Here is a 27,053-nt window from a genome sequence, read left to right as displayed (position 1 = left end):
TTATTTATTTGAAAGAGTTAGAGAAGGAAAGGCAGAGAGAGAGGTCTTCCACCTGCGGGTTCACTCCCCAATTGGCTGCAATGGCTGGAATTGTGCCTATCCAAAGCCAGGAGCCTGGAGCTTCCTCTGGGTCTCTCACGCAGGTGCAGGGCCCCAAGGACTTAGGCCATCTTCCACTGCTTTCCCAGGCCATAGTAGAGAGCTGGATCGGAAGTGGAGCAGCCAGGACTCGAACCAGTGCCCTTATGGGATGCCGGCATTGCAGGTGGCATCTTTTTACCCGCCACACCACAGCATCAGCTCTCATTTGGATATTTATAACATTGTTAGTGAGCTATATAAAATTATAAACTTAACTTTGTGGAGTCACTGAGTTTCAAATTCTGCCTGCAGTTAGGTGACTTGGCAGGGTTTGACCAAATGGTTTTGCAGGTCTTGTATAGCCTGCGGGCTGGATATTTCCTATCCCTGGTCTAGTCCCTGTTGAGAGACTTTCAGGCTGTTTGAAATTCCTCTCAAATATATTCAGTGCTACAGAGTGCTGCAGTGCATCTTCTTGTCCATCACGTGCCTATCTAATTACTTTCTTAGGCAATGGTTTTGGGTTTTACTCTCATAATTGCCAGAGAGATGTATCATATTATCCAAAGGATTTTGGGATGTTTGTGAGGTATGGCTAGGCCATGATTGCCTTCAAATTTTGGCTAAATATAGGGGTCCCTCTTCAAAGGAAATTAAAAAGCAGGAAAAACATTTGTTTGACCTTAGTATCTGGCCTTAAGTAGCCTTAATTTAGCATTTACTTGAAAAATATTTTAATTTCTTCCATGTTCCATTAGTGCCTTACAAAGAAGATGGTGCGTTTTTATATATATGTATGTATGTATGTATACTCAATTGTGGTAATCATTAACATAATTGTAGTAAACCATTGTTGTACTTTACAGTAAATGATTTAAATAACCCTTTTTTTGTGGGATTGGGGTGGGTGTTTGTCTTCCATGTAGTTTATATCCTGGAACCTGGAGATCCTCCTTTGTTACAGCAACCACTACAGACATCCAAATCTGGTATTCAACAAATAATTGAATGCTTTCGATCAGGTATGAATGTTTTAGGATTGTATTTTTTCAATCTTCAAATAGCAGTTAGAAACTACCTAGAAGTCTTTAGAAATAATTTTTAAAAGATACTAAGATATATATTTTGATTTTCTTTATAGAATATTTTTAATTGTCATATTTTTACAAAGTGGGTGAATAAACATTGAGTTGGTCTAAAAATTAGTTTTTAGTACTATACATTATATATTGATTTTAAAATTAGTTTAACGGGATGGAAATATGTTGTATGGTATATTTGCTAGTAAAGCTCGTCCTATCTTGGAATGTTCTTTCTAAACTTTGAAAGGCAGTAAATTATTCTGGGTCTCTCTAAGCTTTGGCACAGTAGACTAGTCATCAGGATGGTGAGATGTCACTTGTTCTACAACATCATCATCTCTGTTGGGGTGACTTAGCTTTTCCTACTAGAAACTTCTCTGGAGTTTCTGAAATGTCAGTATCTTTAATAGAACACAACTTAGAAAAAAACATTCTAGTCCTCATATCTTTAGATATATTTGTTCAGCTTTTTCTATTAGATTGTTGTAAGAATTGGTTTTATAATAAATACACTTGTGAAGTTGCAGTCTGGTGCTTTAGAATAGGTGTTACTGTGTACAAATGATTGAGAGCTGTTAGAACTCCTGTGTTACCAGTGGGGTTTTAGGTTGCTGGGCTTCTTCCGATCCTACCTGTCGTGATCGTGATCTACCTGTCCACCTCTTATAGATTTGGCTTCTCTGATGCCATAGACTCTTCAGTCAGCTACAAGCAAGTAAATAAATACAACTGACGAACAGCTAACTCATGGACACTTAAGGGATTAGAATATCTTATTATTTAGAACTTATTTTACTGAAAAATTTCTAAGTTTCAAAATAAGAGATGACTTACATGTTTAGCGTTAGTTTAGTATGGAAGACACTTTTAAACAAAGCCTATTTTTAAGTCGTAAAACGGAAATGCATGTATTTGTCAAACTTTAGGATTCTAAAAAATAGGCTTTCCCTTAATAGAAAATAAGAAAATAAAATTTTTTTCCTCTTACTCTTCAATATCCATTTCTTTCTTTCTTTTTTTTTTCTTTTTTACAGATTCATTTATTTTATTTGAAAGACAGAGTTACAGAGAGGCTGAGGCAGAAAGAGAGAGAGAGAGAGTGAGAGAGAGAGAGAAAGAGGTCTTCCTTCCATCCACTGGTTCACTCCCCAGATGGCCGCAATGGCCAGAGCTGTGCTGATCCAAAGCCAGGAGCCAGGAGCTTCCTCTGGGTCTCCCATGCGGTGCAGGGGCCCAGGGACTTGGGCCATCTTCCACTGCTTTCCCAGCTCCTAGCAGAGAGCTGGATCGGAAGTGGAGGAGCTGGGACTCGAATCGGCACCTATGTGGGATGCCAGCACTGCAGGCAGTAGCCTTACTCACTACAGCACAGTGCTGGCCCCTCAAGATCCATTTTTTAGACTTTTCATTTACAGCACTCATGGTATTACTTTCATGTATATTTAATTCAATAGATATTCAGTGTATACAGTGTACTTATCCTTATGTTGGATTATGGTATATAAACTGTTTTAGAGTATTGTGGCTTATTTCTTTTTGCTTTTGATGATTGCTCTTGGTTAACAGAAGTTTGTAGGTTAAATTCTCCTGTTATAAATAGTTAAAATTTCACTTATTAGGAACAGTATATTTCTGGCAAAACAGAAGAATGATTAATTTTTGTTGCTACTTTTATTATGGAGACAAACATTCTATTTATTTGTTATACCATGGATAGGAGGGTAACAGTTTTTCACATTTACTAATATTGCTAGCTCTAGGATTTTTTCCTAAAATTCAGAATATGAAATTAAGATTATTTCATACTGCTTCAGTTCATTCTAATGTTATTTGATTAAGGAATTAGAATTGGTTAAGTGATGAATACTTGAACTGGTGATAAAACTTCTTCCACAGGATCCTGTCCCCCACAATGCATGTGTTTTAATTTTGGAAGGTAAATATTTAAAGACACCATTATTTTCTTAGTGCTACTGTGATTATGATCTGTTTTCTTTGCTTGCCATTTCTTTACTGTCTTAGCTGAAGAAGAGATACTGTGAAATGGGTAATCTGAAATGATACAATTTCAGAATTGTTTATGTGTATATTTTTCTAAGACATTTATTTTGAAAGAGTTAGAGAGGGGGAGAGACAGAAAGATCTTCCATCTGCTGGTTGACTCACCAAATGGCCACAGTGGCCAGCGATGGGCCAGGCCAAAGCCAGGATCCAGGGGCTTCATCCAAATGTCCCACCTGGGTGGCAGGGACCCAAACACTTGGACCATCTTTCACTACTATTCCCAGGCCATTAGCAGGGAACTGGATCAGAAAGTTGAGCAGCTGAGACAGGAGCCAACACCCATATGGGATGCTGGGCAGAGTAGGCAGCAGCTTTACCTGCTTTACCACAATGCTGACCTGTGGGGAGCAACTCGGACTAGACTAAGTTACTGGAATTAAGACTTATTCTGTGCATCTGCTCTCCCACAATATGGTGCTGGGAGAGGAGGAAACAGCTTCTACACAGCTGCCTCCAGTTCAACCAATAAACAGCAGGACCTGCTCCTGATTGGAGGAGAGCAGCGTTACTCGGCGTGTGGGTAGCAGAGTTGGGATTGGCGGAAGAGGACTATAAAGGAGGAGAGAGACAACATGCACCAGGAACATCTATCTGAAGGAACACCTGTGCAGCCCCCAAGAGAGCCGGCCGGCGGTGTGCCGCTCCCCCGCGGAAGTGGGGAAAGTGGCTAGGGGGAACCGCCCTTCCACGGAGGTGGAAGGGACGGTAGCCAACCCGGGAAGAACCAGCAGCAAACCCGGGGAGGGCCAAGCAGACAAAAGAGCAGCGCAGGGTCCTGTGTCGTTCCTCCACGAAGAGGGGGAGCGACACTGACCCATATCTTTTTTTTTTTTTTTTTAAGTTTGTTTATTTGAGAGACATAGAGACAGAGATAGATAAACATAATTCCCATCTGTTGGTTTACCCCCCAGATACCCACAATAGCTAAATCCAAAGCCAGGAGCCAAGACTCAGTCAGGTCTCCCATATAGGTGTCAGGAACCCAAACACTTGAACCATCATCTCTGCTTCTTTGGTCTGTATTAGCAGGAAGCTGGAGTCCTGAGCAGGAGAGATAGGCACAGAACCCACGCACTCTGATATGGGACATGGGCATCTTAATCAGCGTCTTAACTGCTAGGCCAAATGCCTGCCCCATATGTTTATCTTCGGAAATGTTTTCTTTTCAAAATAATCCCACCATGTTTGCCTTTCAAGTACTTTTTTTTGTATAAACAAATTCTGAAAATACTATAATTTTAATTCTCTAAGTACCCAGCAGTTTAAATTATGGGTAACTTAGAAATATGAGGAGATGTACAGAGAAAATACTTTTGGGTTACAAAAGAATCCTTTTACTTCTTTATTGTGTCCAATAACTAAAATTAATTTTAATTTCTTCAAGATATATCTGGATCCTGCAGGGGATCCATTTGGATATTTATAGCATCATGTGTGGGCCATATACAATTATCAGCTTAAATTAGCCTGCTATAGATTTATTGAATTTCAAATCCTACCTACCTTTCCTTGGCAGGGCCAGACCAAACAATTTCACATGCTTCGTATGGCCCGGGGACCTGACATTCCCCACCACTGATCTAAAGTCTCAGGTAGCTTTTCTTTAATACTTAGGTATTGAAATTAAGGTTGCCTAACATCTTGAAAGGATGTGATAGAAGTTTGTACTACATGACTTAGGAACTGAGCATCCTTCTAACCCAGAGACACTGGGTTCCTCCCTGTCCCACTTAATCTCCCAACCACACCCTCAATGCCTCATCTCTTTCCAGCCTCTTCCCATTTCAGCTAGGTCACACGTGGTTAGAGAACTATCCTGGTGGTGCTTTATCTTTGCCACATACTGGGTGATAGACCTCTGAAGTCTGTGCTTTTTCTCTGATTACCCTGAGAGGCTAAGTCGGTTTGGACAATGATAAATTAGGGTATTTGGCTTTATTAAGATAGTTGTCTTCGTATATTGTATCATCTCTAGTTAAGTGTCTCACTGTCTTCTGCCTACTCTGGGAGTGTGTGTCCTGAAATTATATCCTGTCCAAGCTATAAGTTCATAAGTGGCTTCTGAGGAAGGAGTTGACTCATTTTTAAAGTCCAGCAACCCCATGAATGCTGTGTGTGATGGTGACCAGTTCCAACCCATTCTCTTTGCTTTATACTTCAGCTTTTTGCTTTGTACTTTTTTTTTTTTTGGCTTTAAGTTACAAATTAAGAGATACTTTTGGCATTTGTTTCTGCCTGCTTGACTAGTAAATTAATGTAAATAGATTTTTCTTTTTGGAGTAAGTATTATATGCCTGTGGCTTCAACAAGATAATGAAGTACAGAATGGTGTAGATCAAAAAAAGAAATCTTTTAGAGTTCTCTCACTCAGTTCTGCTTTGTTCAGGCAGCCATGCTGAATGGTTTATATGTTTTCTTCCAAAGACCCTCTATGCATACACAAATATACAAGAATACTTCAAAAAGCTTGTGGAAAACAGAATTAAAATATAAGTTTATTGTGTTGTAAAAATGTTTGAAATCTATGGATTGTCTTTCCATAACATACATTTTCCATGAAGTTTTGGAAGATACCTTTTTCTTCCCAGTATAAGTGGTAGCGGACATGGTATGCTCTTGTGTACTTCTGTATTAACAGTAAATTGGACTATTGTTGCAATTAGTCCATAGTTGGAGCCCTCACTTTTTAGAAAGCTGCTTGTTAGATGTACAATTTGGGACATGCTCAATCGGACTTGCCCCAAATGGTGGAGTTAGAAACGTGCCAGGGGATTCCAATACAATCCCATCAAGGTGGCATGTACCAATGCCATCTCACTAGTCCTAGTGATCAACTTCAGTTCACAGTTGATCACACTGATAGATCTAAGAGTCAAAGGGATCACACAAACAAGACTAGTGTCTGCTAATACTAACTGATAGAATCAAAAAGGGAGAGAACGATCCAACGTGGGAAGCGGGATACACAGCAGACTCATAGAATGGCAGATGTCCTAAACAGCACTCTGGCCTCAGAATCAGCCCTTAAGGCATTCGGATCTGGCTGAAGAGCCCATGAGAGTATTTTAGGCATGGAAAGCCAAGATGCTCTGGGAAAAAAAAAAAAAGAAGACCTAAATGAAAGATCTCTGCGAGTGAGATCCCAGTGGAAAGAACGGGGCCATCAAAGAAGGAAGTACCTTTCTCTGAAGGGAGGAGAGAACTTCCACTTTGACTATGACCCTGTCGGAATAAGATCGAAGTTGGCGAACCCAAAAGGCTTCCATAACCTTGGCAACTCCTGACTAGAGCCTAGGGAGATTACTGATGCCATAAACAAGAGTGTCAAATTGTGAAGTCAACAACAGGAGTCACTGTGTACTAACGTCTCATGTGGGATCTGTCCTTAATGTGTTGTCCAATGTGAAGTAATGCTATAACTAGTACTGAAATAGTATGTTACACTTTGTGTTTCTGTGTGGGTGCAAACTGATGAAATCTTTACTTAATATATACTAAATCGATCTTCTGTATATAAAGATAATTGAAAATGAATCTTGATGTGAATGGGATGGGAGAGGGAGCAGGAGATGGGAGGGGTGCGAGTGGGAGGGAAATTATGGGGGGGAAGCCATTGTAATCCATCAACTGTACTTTGGAAATTTATATTTACTAAATAAAAAAAAAAGAAAGAAACTTGTGCTCAGGTGCACCCGGAAAAAAAAAAAAAAAGAAATCTGCTTGTTTTGCAGCTATAGATTTTCCATTCTTGAAATCCCTGATGTGAGAATGGCTTCTGGTGCTAGGTTGACTGTGCCCTACCCTTTGGGGAATCATGCCTTGACTATATTAGTCCTTTAAGGAACATGTCTGTGATACATTTTCTTCAATTTTTCTTCCTTTTTTTAAAAATTTATTTATTTGAAAGGCAGAGTTACAGAGTGCAGAGGTGGAGGCAGAGAGAGAAGGGGGGTAGCCGAGGGGGCTGGTGCTGTGGCATATTGGGTAAAACTGCCTCCTGCAGCGCCAGCATCCCATATGGGCGCCAGTTCTAATCCCAGCTGTTTTTTTTTTTTTTTTTTTTTTTTTGACAGGCAGAGTGGACAGTGAGAGAGACAGAGAGAAAGGTCTTCCTTTTGCCGTTGGTTTACCCTCCAGTGGCCGCCGCGGCCGGCGTGCTGTAGCCGGCGCATTGCGCTGATCCGAAGCCAAGAGCCAGGTGCTTCTCCTGGTCTGCCATGGGGTGCAGGGCCCAAGGACTTGGGCCATCCTCCACTGCACTCCCGGGCCATAGCAGAGAGCTGGACTGGAAGAGGGGCAACTGGGACAGAATCCGGCGCCCCGACTGGGACTAGAACCCGGTGTGCCGGCGCCGCAAGGCGGAGGATTAGCCTAGTGAGCCACAGCCGGCCCCCAGCTGTTCTACTTCTGATCCAGCTCTCTGCTATGGCCTGGGAAAGCAGTAGAAGATGGCCCAAGTGCTTGGGCCCCTGCACCAGTGTGGGAAGAAGCTCCTGACTCATGGCTTCAGATCAACGCAGCTCCAGCCTTTGTGGCGTGAACTATCGGATGGAAGACCTCTCTCTTTCTCTGCCTCTTCTTCTCTCTGTGTAACTCTGACTTTCAAATAAATAAATCTTTATTAAATAAAAAGGAGATCTTCCATCCACTAGTTCACTCCCCAGTTGGCTTCTACGGCTGGAGCTGGACCGATCCAAAGCCCGGAGCCAGGAACCAGGAGTTTCTTCTGGGTCTCCCATGCCGATGCAGGGGCCTAAGTACTTGGGTCATCTTTTTTCCCAGGCCATAGCAGAGAGCCAGATCCAAAGTGGAGCTGCTGAGTCATGAACCAGTGCCCATATAGGATGCCAGCACTGCAGGTGGCAGCTTTACCTGCTACACCACAGTGCTGGCCCCTTTTCTTCCTCTTTATTAGCACTTACATCTTTCTCTTTGACCACCCCCCCCCCCGGGAAAAAAAAAAACCAAAGCAAAATTTTAAATAACAAGTAAAAGGTATATTGTCTTTGTCTTTAGATATTTATTAAGGAGATTTTTGTTGAATATAATATTTTTAGTGGTTAAGTCGCCTGGTTAGAGATGACTTTGGAATGTCTTGTCTGCTAGAGGAACTGTGGAATGCACTAAGGTTAGAAACTGAGATATGGAGGGAAAATAGCAGTGTCCAGAACTTGTCTTGAATTTAACATCTCACACTGAGTTTAACATCTTTTTCAATTCTTGAAAAATATAATACTGTGGAAAAAACATTCTATATGTAGTATATATTGAAATACTGTGTGTAGAAAACTTAATATTTTTTGATTCTTAAAGAATAAATTGTAACTTTTTTTTAAAGATTTATTTTATTTATTTGGAAGACAGAGTTAGAGAGAGAGAAAGAGAGAGAGGTCTTCCATCTGCTGGAAAACTCCCCAGATGACTGCAAGGACTGGAGCTGCACTGATCCGAAACCAGGAGCTAGGAGCTTCTTCCGGGTCTCCCACACGGGTGAAGTAGCCCAAGGACTTGGGCCATCTTCTACTGCTTTCCCAGGCCACAGCAGAGAGCTGGATCGGAAGAGGAGCAGCTGGGACTAGAACTGGTTCCCATATGGGATGCTGGCGCTTCAGGCCAGGGCTTTAACCTGCTGTGCCACAGCACCAGCCCCCTGTAACTTTTCTTTTAGAATATATTAGTGAAAAATGAGAACTAGTTTGTGTGGTTTGTTATTAATTTCCCAAGTTTAGGTTTGCTCATTTAACTTGTTAGTTTTTTTCCCTAATTACTTGAAGCAGTTTTAATTGCAGTTAGTATAAGCTGTACCTGTAGGATGATGTCTCAGTCTTGACTCTGTAACAAAAGTTTAGGACAGAAGTGTGATTTGTCTAGTTACATAGGAGAGTGCCATTTGCTATGGTGGACTTTTTTTTTGGTGCAACATTAGGGGGAGGTTGTTGTTACATAGCAATTGTAAGAAATTTAAAATGGGAGACTGGCGCCGCGGCTCAATAGGCTAATCCTCTGCCTGTGGCGCTGGCACCCCGGGTTCTAGTCCCAGTTGGGGTGCTGGATTCTGTCCCGGTTGCTCCTCTTCCAGTCCAGCTCTCTGCTGTGGCCTGGGAAAGCAGTAGAAGATGGCCCAAGTGGTTGGGCCCTGTACCCGCATAGGAGACCAGGAGAAGCACCTGGCTCCTGTCTTCGGATCAGCGGGGTGTGTGGGCCACAGCGCGCCGGCTGCAGTGGCCATTGGAGGGTGAACCAATGGCAAAGGAAGACCTTTCTGTCTCTCTCTCTCACTGTCCACTCTGCCTGTCCAAAAATAAAAAAATAAAAAAGAAATAAATTTAAAATGGGAGTAGATATTTTTTGCACAAATAAGAAAAATGTAGATTTGTTCTTAAATTCATCTTCAAAGCATGCCTCTGTGGCTGTGTTCCTTGGAGAACAGTCCTTTATATTAGTCTGTGATTTCTCAGGACCATAAGGCACATCCTTCATTTTAATATTTTCTGTGAGTAACATTTTACCTGGTATTTAATAGGTGCTCAATGAGTGTTTATTAGATTAAACTAAAGGATTCACCAAGTGGGCACTGTTAAAGTAATTTTATTCTACTTATAAATTTATTTTGGTATGTGTTAATCTTCCATAATAAATCTAGTTTTTTAACCAACTCTTATAGATCATGATTTCAGTATGACAATTTCTGTGATTTTTTTTTTTTTTTTAAACAGGCAGAGTGGATAGTGAGAGAGACAGAGAGAAAGGTCTTCTTTGCCATTGGTTCACCCTCCAGTGGCCGCCACAGCTGGTGCGCTGCGGCCGGCGCACCGCGCTGATCTGAAGGCAGGAGCCAGGTGCTTCTCCTGGTCTCCCATGGGGTGCAGGGCACAAGCTCTTGGGCCATCCTCCACTGCCTTCCCGGGCCACAGGAGAGAGCTGGCCTGGAAAAGGGGCAACCGGGAAAAAAATCCGGCACCCCGACTGGGACTAGAACCCGGTGTGCCGGCGCCGCAAGGTGGAGGATTAGCCTATTGAGCCGCGGTGCCGGCCGACAATTTCTGTTTTACGTTTTCTTTTTAAAAGATTTATTTATTTATTTGAAAGTCAAAATTACAGAGAGAGAGGGAGGACAGAGACATATTTTTCATCTGCTGGTTCACTTCCCCCATGGTCCCAATCACTGGGTGTGGGCCAGGCTAAAGGCAGGAGCTTCATCTGGTTCTCAGTTGCCCAAATACTTGGACCATCTTCTGCTGCTTTCCTACGCTTATCAGCAGAAAGCTGGATCCAAAGTAGGTGCAGAGCATATGGGACTTGAACTGGCACCTGTATGGGATGCCAGCATCGCAGGCAGCAGTTTAACCTGCTACGCCACAGCACCAGCCCCAAAGCTTTCTTAGTTTTTACCTTTGAGTTCTTACAGGAGTAGGGAACTTTGGGTCTTAGGCCATATAAGGCCCTTAAAATCATATGGGCTGGTAGTGCCAAGGCTACTGCTGTAGGAGGACTCCAAATTGAATATGTTTGTAGCAGGCTAATTTTTAAGTTGATAATTTTGTATGGCCCATGAGTGATGTTACAAATATTCAGATGGTCCTTGGCAGAAAAGAGTTCCCCACCCCATAAGGGATGATAGGTTAGAAATTTCCTTCAAGAGTTTTGATGAGATATGTAGATTTGCTTGCAATGTTGGGATTAAATACTGTGATTAAAAATTATCCTAAAGAAGAATGAACTCGCGTGAGCCACCAACAGTCACGTGGTATGCCATGTAAAAAACACTTTGTCACAGCTTTAAAATGATTATTGACTAAAATGTCAGCATATTAAGGAGAAAAAATGAAAGCTTGTCTTTGTCCAGCACAGAAAAGGTAGAATTAATATTCTGTTATAAAGTGACTGCTATGCAAATTCCTTTTGAAAAAAATACTTTATTAGTACTGTAGTAAACTTGCTGCTAAGGAGTAGGACAGATAAACCTTTGATAAAGTTTATTTTATTGATTAGCTATTATATATGAAAATCTGGGATATACACTAATTAATTACTCTTTAGGTATAAACACTTTTGCCCCTTGAGGGGCTTAGTTTTTTGTTTTTGTTTTGTTTTTTAAAGATACTAGTAGTAGTGTGTCGCTCCCCGTCTTCGTGGAGGAACAACACTAAACCCTGCCTAGGCGTCATATCCGAGTCACGGCACCATTATGTCGCTCCCCGTCTTCGTGGAGGAACGACACTAAACCCTGCCTAGGCTTCATATCCGAGTCACGGCACCATTATGTCGCTCCCCCTCTTCGTGGAGGAACCACACAGGACCCTGCGCTGTTCTTCCGTCTGCTCGGCCCTTCTTGGGTTTGCTGCTGGTTCTTCCCGGGTTGGCTACCGTCCCTTCCACCTCCGTGGAAGGGCGGTTCCCCCTGCCACATTCCCCACTTCCGCAGGGGAGCGGCACTCCGCCGGCCGGCTCTCTTGGGGGCTGCACAGGTGTTCCCCTTAGATGTTCCTGGTGCATGCCGTCTCTCTCCTCCTTTATAGTCCTCTTCCACCAATCCCAACTTGGCAGCCCACACGCCGAGTACGCTGCTCTCCTCCAATCAGGAGCAAGTCCTACAGTTTATTGGCTGAACTGGAGGCAGCTGTGTAGAAGCTGTTTTCTTCTCTCCCAGCGCCATATTGTGGGAGAGCAGATGCATAGAATAAGTCTTAATTCCAGTAACTTAGTCTAGTCCAAGTTGCTCCCCACAGTAGTGGGACTGATGTTATGGCATAGCAGGTATGTGGCATCTCATCTGAGTGCTGGGCTGTGTCCTGGGTGCTCCACTTCCGATCCAGCTCTCTTCTGTTGGCTTGGGAAAAGTAGCAGAAGATGGCCCAAGTGTTTGGGCCCTTGCACCTGTGTGGGAGACCCAGAGGAGCTCCTGGCTTCGGATTGACGCAACTCCGACTGTTGTGCCATCTAGGGAGTGAACCAGTGGATGCAAGACAACTTTCTCTCTCTCTCTCTTTCTCTCTCTCTCTCTCCCTCCCTCCCCCTCCTTCTCTCTCTGCCTCTCTTTAACTCTGCCTTTCAAAAAAAAAAACCAATTAAGGCAAGAAAGAGTGAAAGAGTGTAAGGAGTAATTAGAAGGCAGGCATGACTTTCTGTTTGTCAGGATCTAGAGTAGAAGAACTGTATGGCTGTCTAGATGATCATGCGGGATGTCTCGGGTCACAGGAAGTTTTAGCTATTGAGAGAGGTGCACAGTTGGTTGTCTGTATCTAATCTTTTTTTAAAAAAGATTTATTATTTATTTGAAAGGCAGAGAGAGAGAGAGAGAGGTCTTCCATCCACTGGTTCACTCCCCACATGGTCACAACGTCCAGAGCTGTGCCAGTCCGAAGCCAGGAGCCAGGAGCTTCTTCTGAGTCTCCCATGCACATGCAGGGGCCCAAGCACTTGGGCCATCTTCTACTGCTTTCCCAGGCCATAGCAGAGAGCTGGACAGGAAGAGGAGCAGCCAGGACTCAAACCGGCACCCATATGGGATGCCAGCACTGCAGGCGGTGGCTTTAACTGCTACACCACAGCGTCGGCCCCTTCTGTGTCTAATTTTAAGTGAGCAAAGCAATCAGAAAATGGTAGCTGATATTGAAAACAGCCATTACATTCCTATGGAAAAACGTAAAACCTTTACTTCATTTATTTTTAATTATTTCATCTCCGAGAACAAGTTATTCCTTTTTTTTTTCTTGTTAAAAGACTATTTATTTTGAGAGAAAGAGACAGAGAGAAAGAGAGAGAGACAACCCCCTCCCTGCAATCTGCTGTTTCATTCCCTAAATGCCTTTAAAGGCCCGAAGGCTAAAGCTGTAACTGAAGCTGGAGCCGGGAACTCAGTCCGGATCTTCTTTTTGGTGGTGGGAATGTAGTCCTTTGAACCATCACTGCTGCCTTCCGACAAGAAGCTAGAGTCAGTGTTGGAGCTGGGAATGAACCCAGGCACTCCCAGATGGGCTCGGGCATCTCAAGCAGGTCAAATGCCTGCTCCCATAAAGCTTTGAATGGTGCCTGAAAGCAGCACAGAGAAAATGATTTTGTTTTTATTGTAGTCTGTATTTGTGAATGAGTGTCGCTCCCCCTCCTCATGGAGGAGCAACACTAAACCCTGCCTAGGCTTCATATCCGAGTCACGGCACCATTATGTCGCTCCCCCTCTTCGTGGAGGAACCACACAGGACCCTGCGCTGTTCTTCCGTCTGCTCGGCCCTTCTTGGGTTTGCTGCTGGTTCTTCCCGGGTTGGCTACCGTCCCTTCCACCTCCGTGGAAGGGCGGTTCCCCCTGCCACTTTCCCCACTTCTGCGGGGGAGTGGCACACCGCCGGCCGGCTCTCTTGGGGGCTGCACGGGTGTTCCTTCAGATAGATGTTCCTCATGCATGTTGTCTCTCTCCTCCTTTATAGTCCTCTTCCACCAATCCCAACTCTGCTACCCACACGCGGAGCACGCTGCTCTCCTCCAATCAGGAGCAGGTCCTGCTGTTTATTGGTTGAACTGGAGGCAGCTGTGTAGAAGCTGTTTCCTCCTCTCCCAGCGCCATATTGTGGGAGAGCAGATGCATAGAATAAGTCTTAATTCCAGTAACTCAGTCTAGTCCGAGTTGCTCCCCACAAATGAGACACACTTATTTTTCTCATTTGTAAAATGTAGAAAGTATAATTAGGAAGTCTTTAAGATAATTTTGACCTCCCATGTCCATTTTACATAGATTAAAAAAAAACCTTATTTTTAGAGAAGGTTTTCTTTTTTTTCTCTTTGTTTAACTTTTATTTAATAAATATAAATTTCCAAAGTACAGCTTTTGGATTACAGTGGCTTTTTCCCCCATAACTTCCCTCCCACCCGCAACCCTCCCATCTCTTGCTCCCTCTCCCCTTCCATTCACATCAAGATTAATTTTCAGTTCTTTAGAGAAGATTTTCTTAAACAGGGTTCTCCATGTGCCATTTAACCTGAGGACCTGGAATACACTGTGAGCCTTCTCTGTTCTCCTAGATCTCCAGTTTAATGGGGATACAGAAAGTAATTAATTACAAGAGGAGGATAAACTAGTTCAGGATGTACAGAGTGATAGAGAGTATAAGTGATAAGTGTGTGTTGTTTTTTTTTTTTTTTTTTTTTTTTTTTTGATAGGCAGAGTGGATAGAGAGACAGAGAGAAAGGTCTTCCTTTTGCCGTTGGTTCACCCTCCAATGGCCACCACGGCTGGTGCACTGCGGCCGGCGCACCACGCTGATCCAAAGGCAGGAGCCAGGTGCTTCTGGTCTCCCATGGGGTGCAGGGCCCAAGGACTTGGGCCATCCTCCACTGCCTTCCCGGGCCACAGCAGAGAGCTGGCCTGGAAGAGGGGCAACCGGGAAAGAATCCGGCACCCCGACCGGGACTAGAACCCGGTGTGCCGGCGCCGCAAGGTGGAGGATTAGCCTATTGAGCCACGGCGCTGGCCAGTGATAAGTTCTTACAAAGTGTCAGAAGGCTTGCATCTACCCTGGGATCTGAAGGATTATTGTAAGTGATCTAGACTAGGGAAGTGGGAGAATTGATACAGCCAGAGAGAAAAAAGAAAAATGTAGGTGAAGCTTGAAAAGTGAGGGAGAAAGAACATTTGGTATTATCTCTAGAACTCAAAGAAATTTGGTATGTCTGGATCAATAGTAACTGTGTGTGTGTGTGTGTGTGTGTGCACGGGTGTGCCGAGGGGAAGTATTTGTGATTGATGATTGATTAGTCAAAGTCAGGGTCAGATGTTTTTAGATGTTTATTGATAATAAATAGGTACTTCCTGCTGAATATAGCTTGAATAACTAGGGCTGATTAAGAAATTGATGTGTCCCATAAAGGCCTCCACACAGCAGTATCCCACAAAAGGGGAGGCAGGAGGAGAGATAGTGGGCCTGTACCCATACAGACTCGTCTAAATGCCGTTTGTGTTCTCAGTTCTTTGCTGGGATGCCTGCCTGGGCTGTCAGGTGCATGCTCTTCAGTGAGCTTTGCTAGCTTGCTTGCTGCCAGGGGAAAAGAAATTAGTAGTGTGTTGGGTCTGATATGGTTGAGAGAACCTGGGAGACCAAGTCAGACGTCTGCTTTATGGATATTTTTACCTTTGACTTCTTTATGCATGATCTGTTGTTGTTTACAGACTATTGCATGCTTTAAATCTGCTACCATGCACTTTCTGTTTAAATCTTCGTTAAATTCCCAGGTTAAACCTAGTTCATGTTATTTCCTTGTTCCTCTTCAATATTTATTGATGTCTTTAAATTCAGAATTGAATCTCTAATTTTGGGTCCAGCAGGTCTTTTAGAATGAGTGTGCAGAAATCTGTTTATCATCCCACTGGTACCAGTACACTTCCTTGTCTTAATTTTTTTCCAGTAGAAATGCAGGTGTACAATTTAAAGTTTCTGGGACTTAAACTCAATTTTCTTTCATAGTTCTTCAAGATGAGTTTTGCCTTGTGTTTTGTAAGATAGGTAAACTGAAGTGCAAGCATGATATAGCTCTTTAAGGTTGCACAACTAATTAGTACCAGATTTGGAATCTCTAGACAGTAAAGTTCTAAGAACTGGTAATCAATCAGATTCTGAGAATTTTGAGAGCTGACCTGTCTTAAAAATGGTACAGTACACTTTAAAAATCACACGTAAACATACTATAAATTGATTGAATCATTTGATGGAAACATTTAACTTTTCTAAACTCTACAATATTAATTATGGTAATAAGATACTTCATACCTGATTCTCATTAGTAGTGCCAGAGTTTGATAGGTAGTCAAGTGCTTATTGAATGACAGAAAGTTTTGCACCTACATAGTCTTAAAGGTATTTTTCAGGGCACTTAGGTTTTTTCTCCTTCAATATTATTATCTTTTTTTTAAGAAGGTTTATTTATTTATTTGAAAGTCAGAGTTACAGAAAGAGGGAGAGACAGAGATCTTTGATGCACTGATTCACTCCCCCAAATAATGGCAATGGCCAGGGCTGAGCTGGGCCAAAGTCATGAGCAGGGAGCTTCATCTGGGACTCCATGCAGGTAGCAGGAGCCCAAATACTTGGGCCATTTTCCGTTGCTTTCCCCAGACCATTGTCAGGGAGCTGATCAGGAGTGAAGCAGCCAGGACATGAACCGGTGCCCATGTGGGATGTTGGCGTCGCAAGTGTTGGCTTTACCCTCAGTGCCACAACACTGAACCCTTATTATTTTTCACTCGAGGAAACTAAAAACACAGTAATTAATAAGGTACTACAGATCAGTTTTGTCAGCCTACCTGTGTTAAAGACCTGTAGCAAGTTGTGACAAAAGGTCTTCCATGTGTATTTTGTTCCTGGTGTGTATTTTTATTTTCAAGGTTATATTCTTGTTTTCATTTACTGTTTTCTTCACGTTTTGACCTTCCATCATAAAGCTTAGATCCTCTGATTCACTGGCGCTTCTTTAACAAATACTTACTGAGCATTATTAGAGCTGAACACTTTGTAGCTATAAGATAGGCTTGGTGTTGCCTGCTGTGGAATTTATAATCTAGTAAAGAAGAGCATTTAACCAGTAACCACATCAGTGCTTATTAATTGCAATTGGGGTAAATGTTTTGTGGGAGAGAGGCTTTGAATAAATTGATAGTACTGTTAGGAAGCCTAAGCAAAATTCAAAATTATCTCTCATTAAGGACAAAGATTCCCTAGTATAGCACTAAAAAGCCAAAATCCCATGTTGGCCCAGAACTTAAAGTAATTGGAGCTGAATTTAAAAAGAGAACTTACAGGCAATCATGTGATAAAATTTCAGACTTCTTCAAGGAATTAAGGGAATATGTATTAAAAATCTCCTTGTTCACTTCCTAATGCAGGAAAGAGCTGGCAGAACCAGCTAAACCGTTGTGCTGGAAGTGGTGGGCCATTTAAATTTTCTGCCTACTCCAGAATGTTGAGTTGGAATCTCAAGGGGAAGGTTGCCTGCATCTTTATTCCTAACCCATTGTAGTGATCAACTGGATGTCAGAACCTCTGCCTTAGTCTATCCCAGGAATTAATTGGTTGAAGTAGAATCGCTTCTCAGCCTTTTGGCTAAGATCAAGTATGTGGCTGAAGTAGAAAAAGCATCCGTTTTAGCTGTCCAAATGATAGTAGATTTTTGCTTAGAATGTAGTTTATAACTTAGTTCTTATATACTGTGGTAGAAATTGGCAGTGGCAATATTTTGTTTTCAAAGAGCAACTGCACTTTTGGATTGTAAACAGTGGTTGCTCAGTTTAAAAATGCATGTTAAAATTACCTTTTATGTTAAGTTTTCCTTTCTTTTTTTTCTCAGGAACTAAACAACTTAAGCATATTTTGTTAAAAGATGTGGACACTATTTTTGAATGTAAATTATGTCGCAGTCTCTTCAGAGGATTACCAAATTTAATTACCCATAAAAAATTCTACTGCCCACCAAGTCTCCAGATGGATGACAGTAAGTTTTATTCATATAATCAGTTATGCCTTTTATAGCTAGGTATTCTTATACTATAACTATACATTTGCATTAAAGTGGTATCAATATTATAGATAATTTAATAATGGAGAATAGAATGAAGTACTTTACTCAATGTGATATTCAGTTTCATAGATACTTTCATAATTTTTTCCACTTGAATTTTCCTAAATATATATAAGAAGTTAGATTTAAGATTACATTTATTTGTATTAAAATATTAGTTTTTAAGTGAGTGCAGCCACTGTGGAAAGCAGTGTGAATATTTATTTCTTTCTTTCTTTTTTTTTTTTTTTTTAAGATTTATTTATTTGAGCCGGCACCACAGCTCACTAGGCTAATCCTCCGCCTGTGGCACCAGCACACTGGGTTCTAGTCCCGGTTGGGGCACCGGATTCTGTCCTGGTTGCTCCTCTTCCAGTCCAGCTCTCTGCTCTGGCCTGGGAAGGCAGTGGAGGATGGCCCAAGTGCTTGGGCCCTGCACCCACGTGGGAGACCAGGAGGAAGCACTTGGCTTTTGGCTTCGTATCTGCGCAGTGCGCCGGCTATAGTGGCCATTTGGGGGGTGAACCAACGGAAGGAAGACCTTTCTCTCCCCCTGCCCCTCACTCTCTGTAATTCTGCCTGTCAAAAAAAAAAAAAAAAAAAAAAGTTCTATTTATTTGAAAGACAGAGTTACAGAGAGAGAGGTAGAGACAGAGAGAGGTCTTCTATCTGATGGTTCACTCCCCAAAAGGCTGCAACAGCTGGAACTGAGCCAGTCAGGAGGCAGGAGCTTCTTCCTGATCTCCCATTTGGGTGCGGGGCCCAAGGACTTGGGCTGTCATCTACAGCTTTTCCCAAGTGCATTAGCAGGGAGCTGGAACAGAAGTGGAACAACTGGGAATTGAACTGGTGCTCATGGGATGCTGGCACTGCAGGCCATGGCCTCAACCCACTGCATCACAGCATCCCTATTTCTTAAGAAACTAGAAATAGACCTGCCATATGATCCAACAAAACTACTATTTGGATTTGTACCCAAAAGCTGTGAACTCATTTTAACAAAGAGGTATCTGCTTTACCATGTTTATAGGAGCATTGTTCACAGTAGTGAAAATATGGAATAAATAAGATCTCCATCATCAGATGAGTGGATTAAGATGTGCATACACACACACACACACACACTGGATATTATTCAGCTATTAAAAAGAATGAAATCCTGACCTTTGCAGCAAAATGGCTGGAACGGGAGGACATCGTATTGAGTGAAATAGGCCAGACCGCATGTTTTCCCTTTTATATGGAAGCTAAAAATTAAAAAAGAAAGAAAAAGAAATGCCCGTGTTTATTAGGTTTGGGGCAAATACAGTATTTTCTGAAATTTTAAGTGTTTGTCAAACAGATCGATAAGAATTGTACACTACTGTAGTTTTAGTGATTCTGTGACTTTTACAATTTATATGAGTGAAGTTGAACATCTTCTCATTTGATTATTGTTTATGGTCCTTGCCTGTTTCCTGCTGGACTGCAATCATCTTACATTTTATTTGTTGAACTCTTTATTTAGTAGGGCACTTAAGCCTTTGGCTATAATATAAATGAAAAATACGATGTCTCAAAAAAGAGAAGAAATAAATGCTCAGGTAAAAAAAAATCTAATACAGGTCATATGGCTTATATTCAAGGTATTTATAAGTTAAAATATTAATGCTATCTTAAAGAGAACCAACTTCTTGATATTTTCCCCTTTTTCTTCTTTAACAAAAATTTTTAAATTCCTTCTATTTGAGAGGCAGGGACATGTGCATTAGCAGGAAGCTGGACTAGGGAGTGGAGCTGGGACTTGAATCCAGTATGAGATGTAAGTGTCCCAAGCAGCATCTTAGCCTTTGGGCCAAACACTCTATTTTTTTATTATTTATCTATTTATTTATTTATTTTTTATTTTTATTTTTTTGACAGGCAGAGTGGACAGTGAGAGAGAGAGACAGAGAGAAAGGTCTTCCTTTGCTGTTGGTTCACCCTTCAATGGCCACTGCGGCCGGCGCACCGCGCTGATCCGATGGCAGGAGCCAGGTACTTCTCCTGGTCTCCCATGGGGTGCAGGGCCCAAGCACTTGGGCCATCCTCCACTGCACTCCCTGGCCACAGCAGAGAGCTGGCCTGGAAGAGGGGCAACCGGGACAGAATCCGGCGCCCCGACCGGGACTAGAACCCGGTGTGCCGGCACCATAAGGCGGAGGATTAGCCTAGTGAGCCGTGGCGCCGGCCTATTTATTTATTTTTAAAGACTTATTTTATTATTTATTTGAAAGACAGTTACAGAGAGAAAAGAGAGGTAGAGCCAGAGAGAGAGGTCTTCTATCTGTTGTTTCACTCCTCAGATGGCTGCCATGGCCAGAGCTGAGGTGATCTGAAGCTAGGAGCCAAGAGCCAGGAGCTTCTTCTGGGTCTCCCATGCAGGTTCAGGGGCCCAAGGACTTGGGTCATCTTCTGCTGTTTTCCCAGGCCACAGCAGAGCTGGATCAGAAGTGGAGCAGCCTGGACTTGAACCGGCATCCATATGGGATGCTGACATTGCAGGCCAGGGCCTTAACCCGCTGTACCACAACGCCAGCCCCTGTCTTTTTATTTTTTTAATAACTTATTACCAGATAGGATCCCTTTATTTCTCTTTAAGTAAATCAGAAGGTTGGAAATAAAGAACAAAGAATGGGTAAATTAACTGATTTCTTGAGAATAGTAGAGAGCATTTAAAAATCTTCTAGTGTTTTTGGGTCTCCATTTGAGGATTAGATTTGTTCTCAGTGAAGTTTATTTAGGTCTCTCTTTATCAGATACTAGATTGTGTAGCAGGCTAACTTCAGATCAGAAATAGCTATGTGATGAAGGCGGGTAGCACAATAATAAAGTCTGCAGAACCAGATATTTGTAGAATTGAATGTCCTGTTCCTATATAATTAAGTTAGCAGGATATATGATAGTATTTTTTTGTCTTAAAGTAATTAACAAAAATTCCTTAAAATATTTAATAATAAGGTACTTATTTCTTATTCAGAGATTTAACTTTGTGGACTTAACAAAAGATAAAACTTATTTTGCCAGTCTGATACTGTATGGATTTTATGCATTTTTCAACTTAACCTTTTTGGCATGGGGATGATTAGGCTCCCACTCTAATCCTGAACCCAGCCCTAACGGTCACTGTAACCCTAAGCCCTGTTGTGGGCCTTAGCCCTCAAGCAAACCTTAAATGTAACCACAACCTGTGCCAAAAGCTTCATTCTGACACCAGCTGTACAAATGCAGACTCCAAATATCAGAGTGGCTGCTTTAGTTATCATGAAGTTGACTGAAAGTATATTGTCAGGCATAGATGAGACAAAAATTTCATATTTGTTAATTTCATACTAGTGTTTCTTATTATGCTGCTTTTTATTACTGAGATATAAATTAAAAGGAAGTCTAGAGAGATGAGTTTTGAATTTGACCTTCTAGTTAAAATACTACTAGAAAATTAGTTTATTTGGGGTAGTTATTCTTTGCTAGTTTTCACTTGTAGACCTTACTGATTGAGTGAAATAGGTGAAGGCATTGCCAGATTATTGTGTAGTCTTTGACAATACTCATTGCTGTCATGAATTGTTTCTCCATACCTAAAAACATGGATTAGATTTGGTGCTATTGTAGTTAGATTGTAGGGTTGTATATGGAAATATAAGCAATGTTAGGCAGCTTGGTTACAGGAGGATATTTGGTTGCTTATTATGCAAGAAAATACAACTTGCTCTACTTTTGAAATAAATTTATAGTTTTAAACCATTTGTTTCAAAAAAGTTGTGTCATGTTAAGAAGACATATAGTAGGACTAAATTTAGCAAATATTTCTCCATTCATGTTTATATGATTGCTTACAATCTTAGCTTTCTCATTTCCCTAAGATAGTCAAATGTCCCCATATGATTAGAAGAGATTAATTATTATAGATGAATAGGAATGCTGTTATGTTTTCTTTAAAAATGATAATTTTACTTACACAGTAACATTCTTCATGATATTTTATGCATCCTGGATTTTGAGAACTTTGAATTGCCTTTGCTAGTCTAAAACATTGAAATTAAAGCATGAAATACTATTTTTATTGTTGGGACACCCATGTTCTTATGTTTTATATTAAAGGCACTTAGAGGCAGAAATAGCTGTTCAGATTGCACCTGTTCCTTAACAGTTGTGTGCCATGATGAGAATTTAAATGAAGGCATATTTTAGATTAATGAATACTAGTTTTTATCTTCATAAAATACTAAAGAGTAGATGATGCTCTTATAAAAATAACTATGAACCAATAAAGTGATAAATTTTAAGGAAGAGGCTCATATTACATGTTAAAATATTAGTGGGCTATAGCAGGCTAATTATTCCAGATTAAAATGTTGTTTTTTTCCTTAACAGACCTTCCTGATGTAAATGATAAACAAAGCCAAGCCATAAACGATCTCCTAGAAGCCATATATCCAAGTGTGGACAAGCGAGAATATATTATTAAGCTAGAACCCATAGAAACAAATCAGAATGCAGTGTTCCAGTATATTTCAAGGACTGATAATCCTACTGAAGTAACAGAGTCAAGCAGTACTCCTGAACAAGCTGAAGTGGAAATACAGGAAGCTACTGCCGAGCAGCCGAAAACAGTGCCAGTTACAGACACTGAGGTGGAAGCTGAAGAGCCCCCGCCTGTTGAGATTGTTGCAGATGAAGCTGCACCTGCACCAGATGAACAACCTCAGGAGTCACAGGTTGACTTGGAAACTTCAGACAATTCTGATTTTGGCCACCAGTTGATATGTTGTCTTTGTAGAAAAGAATTCAATTCTAGACGAGGTGTTCGTCGCCACATTCGAAAAGTACACAAGAAAAAGATGGAGGAACTAAAAAAGTACATTGAAACACGAAAGAATCCAAATCAGCCCTCTAAAGGACGCACTAAGAATGTTCTAGTTCCATTAAGTAGGAGTTGTCCAGTATGTTGTAAATCATTTGCTACAAAAGCGAATGTGAGGAGGCATTTTGATGAAGTTCATAGAGGACTAAGGAGGGATTCAATTACTCCTGATATAGCAACAAAGCCTGGGCAACCTTTGTTCCTGGATTCTGTTTCTCCTAAAAAATCTTTTAAGACTCGAAAACAAAAGTCGTCTTCAAAGGCTGAATACAATTTAACTGCATGCAAATGCCTCCTTTGCAAGAGGAAATATAGTTCACAAATAATGCTTAAAAGACATATGCAAATTGTCCACAAGATAACTCTTTCTGGAACAAACTCTAAAAGAGAGAAAGGCCCTAATAATACTGCCAACAGTTCAGAAATAAAAGTTAAAGTTGAACCAGCAGATTCTGTAGAATCTTCACCCCCTTCCATTACCCATTCTCCACAGAATGAATTAAAGGGAACAAATCATTCAAATGAAAAAAAGAACACACCGGCAGCACAGAAAAATAAAGTTAAGCAAGACTCTGAAAGTCCTAAATCAACTAGTCCGTCGGCTGCAGGTGGCCTGCAAAAACCCAGGAAACCCAAGCTCTCAGCTGGCTTTGACTTTAAGCAACTTTACTGTAAACTTTGTAAACGTCAGTTTACTTCTAAACAAAACTTGACTAAACACATTGAGTTGCACACAGATGGAAATAACATTTATGTTAAATTTTACAAGTGTCCTCTTTGCACTTACGAAACTCGGCGGAAACGCGATGTGATCCGACATATAACTGTGGTTCATAAAAAGTCATCTCGCTATCTTGGGAAAATAACAGCTAGTTTAGAGATCAGAGCTATAAAAAAGCCTATTGATTTTGTTCTAAATAAAGTGGCAAAAAGAGGCCCTTCAAGGGACGAAGCAAAACATAGTGAATCAAAACACGATGGCACTTCTAATTCTCCTAGTAAAAAGTACGAAGTAGCAGACGTCGGTATTGAAGTAAAAGTCACAAAAAACTTTTCTCTTCACAGATGCAATAAATGTGGAAAGGCATTTGCCAAAAAGACTTATCTTGAACATCATAAGAAAACTCATAAGGCAAATGCTTCTAATTCACCTGAAGGAAACAAAACCAAAGGCCGAAGTACAAGATCTAAGGCTCTTGTCTGGTGAGGAACAGTTAACAGAGTTTTGCTTTTCCCTCCCCATCGAACTAAAAAAATCATTTGACCATAATTTATAGCTGGTTCCATTTTAACACGTGCTTGCTTCCATATATCTCATGGCAAGGGGAACTGCAAGAGTAATGTGCGTATTGCATTTACCTCTTCAGTGACCTTTATTCCAGTGGCTTGGGAACAAAATTTAACCTCCAGAACTTATCTTCCATAGGACAATGCAATGTAGTTGTAGGTAGATGGCACAGGGTCAGTGCTTTCCTATTAATGTTCTAAAGTATATACATTTTATATTGGCTTATGTTTACAATAGAAGTCTTCTGTTTAACTAACTTTGCACGGGTTTAATTTGATTCATTGACTTAGACTACTAATTTATGCATTGTAGGAAAGTTAAATATATTAGGATGAATTTGTGAAGGCAATAATTATAGGAAAATAATATTTTGAGGCACTGCAATTATAAAAATTAATTTCTGTGACAGCTGAATAAAGTGGTGCACTCAGAAAAAAACAATCCCCAAATTGACTTTAGAAGGATTAACATTTATTATTTGCTTTAAACATAGTGCTTGCAAGCAAAAGGGGAAGGTGGCAAAGCAGAAGCTTGCGTGTCCCCCCCCCCCTTTTTCTTGGGAGTGTGTGTTACTGTTTTTCAGTTTTGCTCTATGGGAAAAGTAATTATTAGATCCAGTTATTTTTTCGTTCTGTTTAATAAACTTCTCAGTGATCATTTCAACATAGTTATTATTTAAGTAGAGAAAAAATTTTTTTGGTGGTTGTATGTTGCAAGAAAAGGAAAATACCCATTTGGAAGGCAGAAAAATATTTTTAAAAAGTGTTGGAACAAATGTAGACTTTTAAAATGCAATATAAAATAAGAAGTAGATTCCCTACACTCGTTTTTGAAAGTAAATATTTCAAAAATTTACCTTCAGTACTTGTGTCCCTTGTATTAAGGCATTTAATGTAGTTAATGAGTATTAATTAGTTTCAGGTTCTAAAGCAAATTACTTACTTTGAGTGCTGAGTAGGTTAAGTGTTGTGATTTAATTGTCACACACATTTTTGTATGTGTGTGAGGAAAACTCAACATGAAACCATCCTTTAGGAAGTCATTTAATGTTGTATAATTTTAAAAGCAAGGTTTTATTGGTAAACTCAAAAGTGTTCATTTATTCCCATTTCTCCTCAGATAACTTCAAGTGATGTACGAAAAGGTTTGGAGTTCATTTTTGTGGAAAGACTTTAAATTGGTGTTAGAACCACTAAACATCTTCACATGGTACTATGAGGAAAAAAAGAAAAACATTCTCATAAGTTTTCAACTGTAACTGCTGTTTTCTGACTAAAATAATAACCATCTAACCACTTGTTTGTAAGGCAGTGCCTATCCCAGCACTTTCCAGTAGCTGCGACATTACTTGTCGTCATCACAGTCCATCCGCTAGCCACCTTGACCTTGTGCATTTGGTCTGCAGTTTCTACAGATACATTGTACGTTTTGTTTTCCAAACAGTTTGATGATTAAAGTGGTCAACACCCTGAAGAAACTACCAGTTTTTAATTGACAAAAAGACTTAACATCTTAATGATTTTAGTTTGGGTTCACTTTATTTGGCACAAGTTTCATCTGGATTGTACATATATATGATCTTTTAGTGAGTATATGAGAGAAACAAAAGACAAATTAGTATCAACATATTATAAATATTTAGTCAATTAAATATTTGTAATTATTTTTATATCCTTTTATTTCTAACTTGTTCTTTAGCACTTAAGTGTTTGAATAGTCTCTCTAAGATAGTTACTACAGGAAAATTCTAGTTCATTTTCATGAATGGATCATTAGGTTTTTTTCATTTATAACCATCTGAGGTTTTTATGAAAATTAAACATTCCCCAGTTTTTCCTGAAATTTTATACAAAGCACTTTAATGATAGATGCAACTTTATTTTTCAGTTTCTATTTTTTTTTTAAAAAAACGACCACACACATTTACTATTGTTAACATGAAAGTAGTAAATAACCTACTGATGTTTTGTGGATGCAGACAATCCATGTATAACACTTCTAATGATACTAGTTTATTTCTTTAAATACTGCTATAAAAGGAAAATGAGGGTAAAAACCCTGATTTTTCTCTTTCAAGAAAGATCAGAAGTGACCACTTTAGGTAATATTTGATTCAGACTGTAAAATTTAGAAAATAATGAATTCTTGGCCATTTTTGTAATCAAGATTTTAGGAAAAACAGAAGTACATCTATCTATGAAATTTTGGGCAGGTTTTTGTGCATTAATATTTTGTACTTCTTAGGGAATATTTTATTTTTTATTAATTTGTGTCAGATTATAATTTTAAAAGGAACAGCAGAAATATACCATGTTTTTATATAGGTTCACACTTGTACTTAGAAGGGACCCTGTCCACCTACATAATTTTTGTATAAAATTTTAAAATGTTGAAGATCCCACAAGGTCATAATAAAATGCTTTGATAGCTTAAAAAACGTTTACCCTTCCCAGTGCTTTGCACTAAAATATACTGTGAAAGGAAACTAGAGAGACTGTTATTGTTGCTGGAAATGTTCTATATTGAATGTACATGCTTTTGTTGGAAAATGTTGGAAAAATGTGATGGAAATAAACCAGACTCAAAGTTATTTCAGCTAAATGTGCTTCAAAAAAAGGTGCATTGGTTGAAACTTAAATGTTTTATTATCTTTAAACTTACTCAGTGACTGTGAGCAGCTACACTTGAATTATATCCTGACAGTTTTATTTTTAAGTAATAGAATAATAATTTCTCCTTAATTTAAAAACAGATTTACTTTTCCACATATGGAAGATTTGTGGTCTTATAGGTCTAACTATAATGACTAATAGTATAATATATTTAGGGAACTAAATGTGTAGGTGGTATTTCACTTATAAACCATCTTCATTAGTTGCACATTATTAAACCTGTATGTTTGACTTTTGCAAGGTGTTATCTTTTATGCATTCCTGCACACAAGACATATTCCAAAGATTTTTTTTCCAGACTTCAGTACTTGTAACCAATGAAAAGATAAGAGGCTTTCTAAAAAACTTGGGAGTAACTGTTTACTACATTTTCTCTTCTGTATGTCAGCCTTTTCCTCTTTGCTTTGCTTGGAAAATACTGTAGGGGAGAAAGGAAAACACAC

At 40.2% G+C, this 27,053-nt stretch overlaps 1 protein-coding gene across 7 annotated transcripts in view; it reads left to right on the top strand.

Annotated features, from left to right (window-relative positions):
- The window catches only part of ZNF800 (zinc finger protein 800), a 69,229-nt gene that overhangs the window by 7,249 nt on the left and 34,927 nt on the right, over positions 1-27,053 (top strand). For 3 of the 7 annotated variants that reach the window (XM_051848018.2, XM_051848017.2, XM_051848019.2), the window contains exons 3-5: positions 1,008-1,103; positions 17,559-17,702; positions 22,161-23,853. In XM_051848018.2, the coding sequence (XP_051703978.1) occupies positions 1,008-1,103; positions 17,559-17,702; positions 22,161-23,853 (1,933 nt within the window). 7 annotated transcript variants of the gene reach the window in all.

This window comes from Oryctolagus cuniculus, chromosome 3, assembly GCF_964237555.1.
Source record: "Oryctolagus cuniculus chromosome 3, mOryCun1.1, whole genome shotgun sequence".
Taxonomy (NCBI): domain Eukaryota; kingdom Metazoa; phylum Chordata; class Mammalia; order Lagomorpha; family Leporidae; genus Oryctolagus; species Oryctolagus cuniculus.
This window is presented reverse-complemented; position numbering and strand designations above follow the sequence as displayed.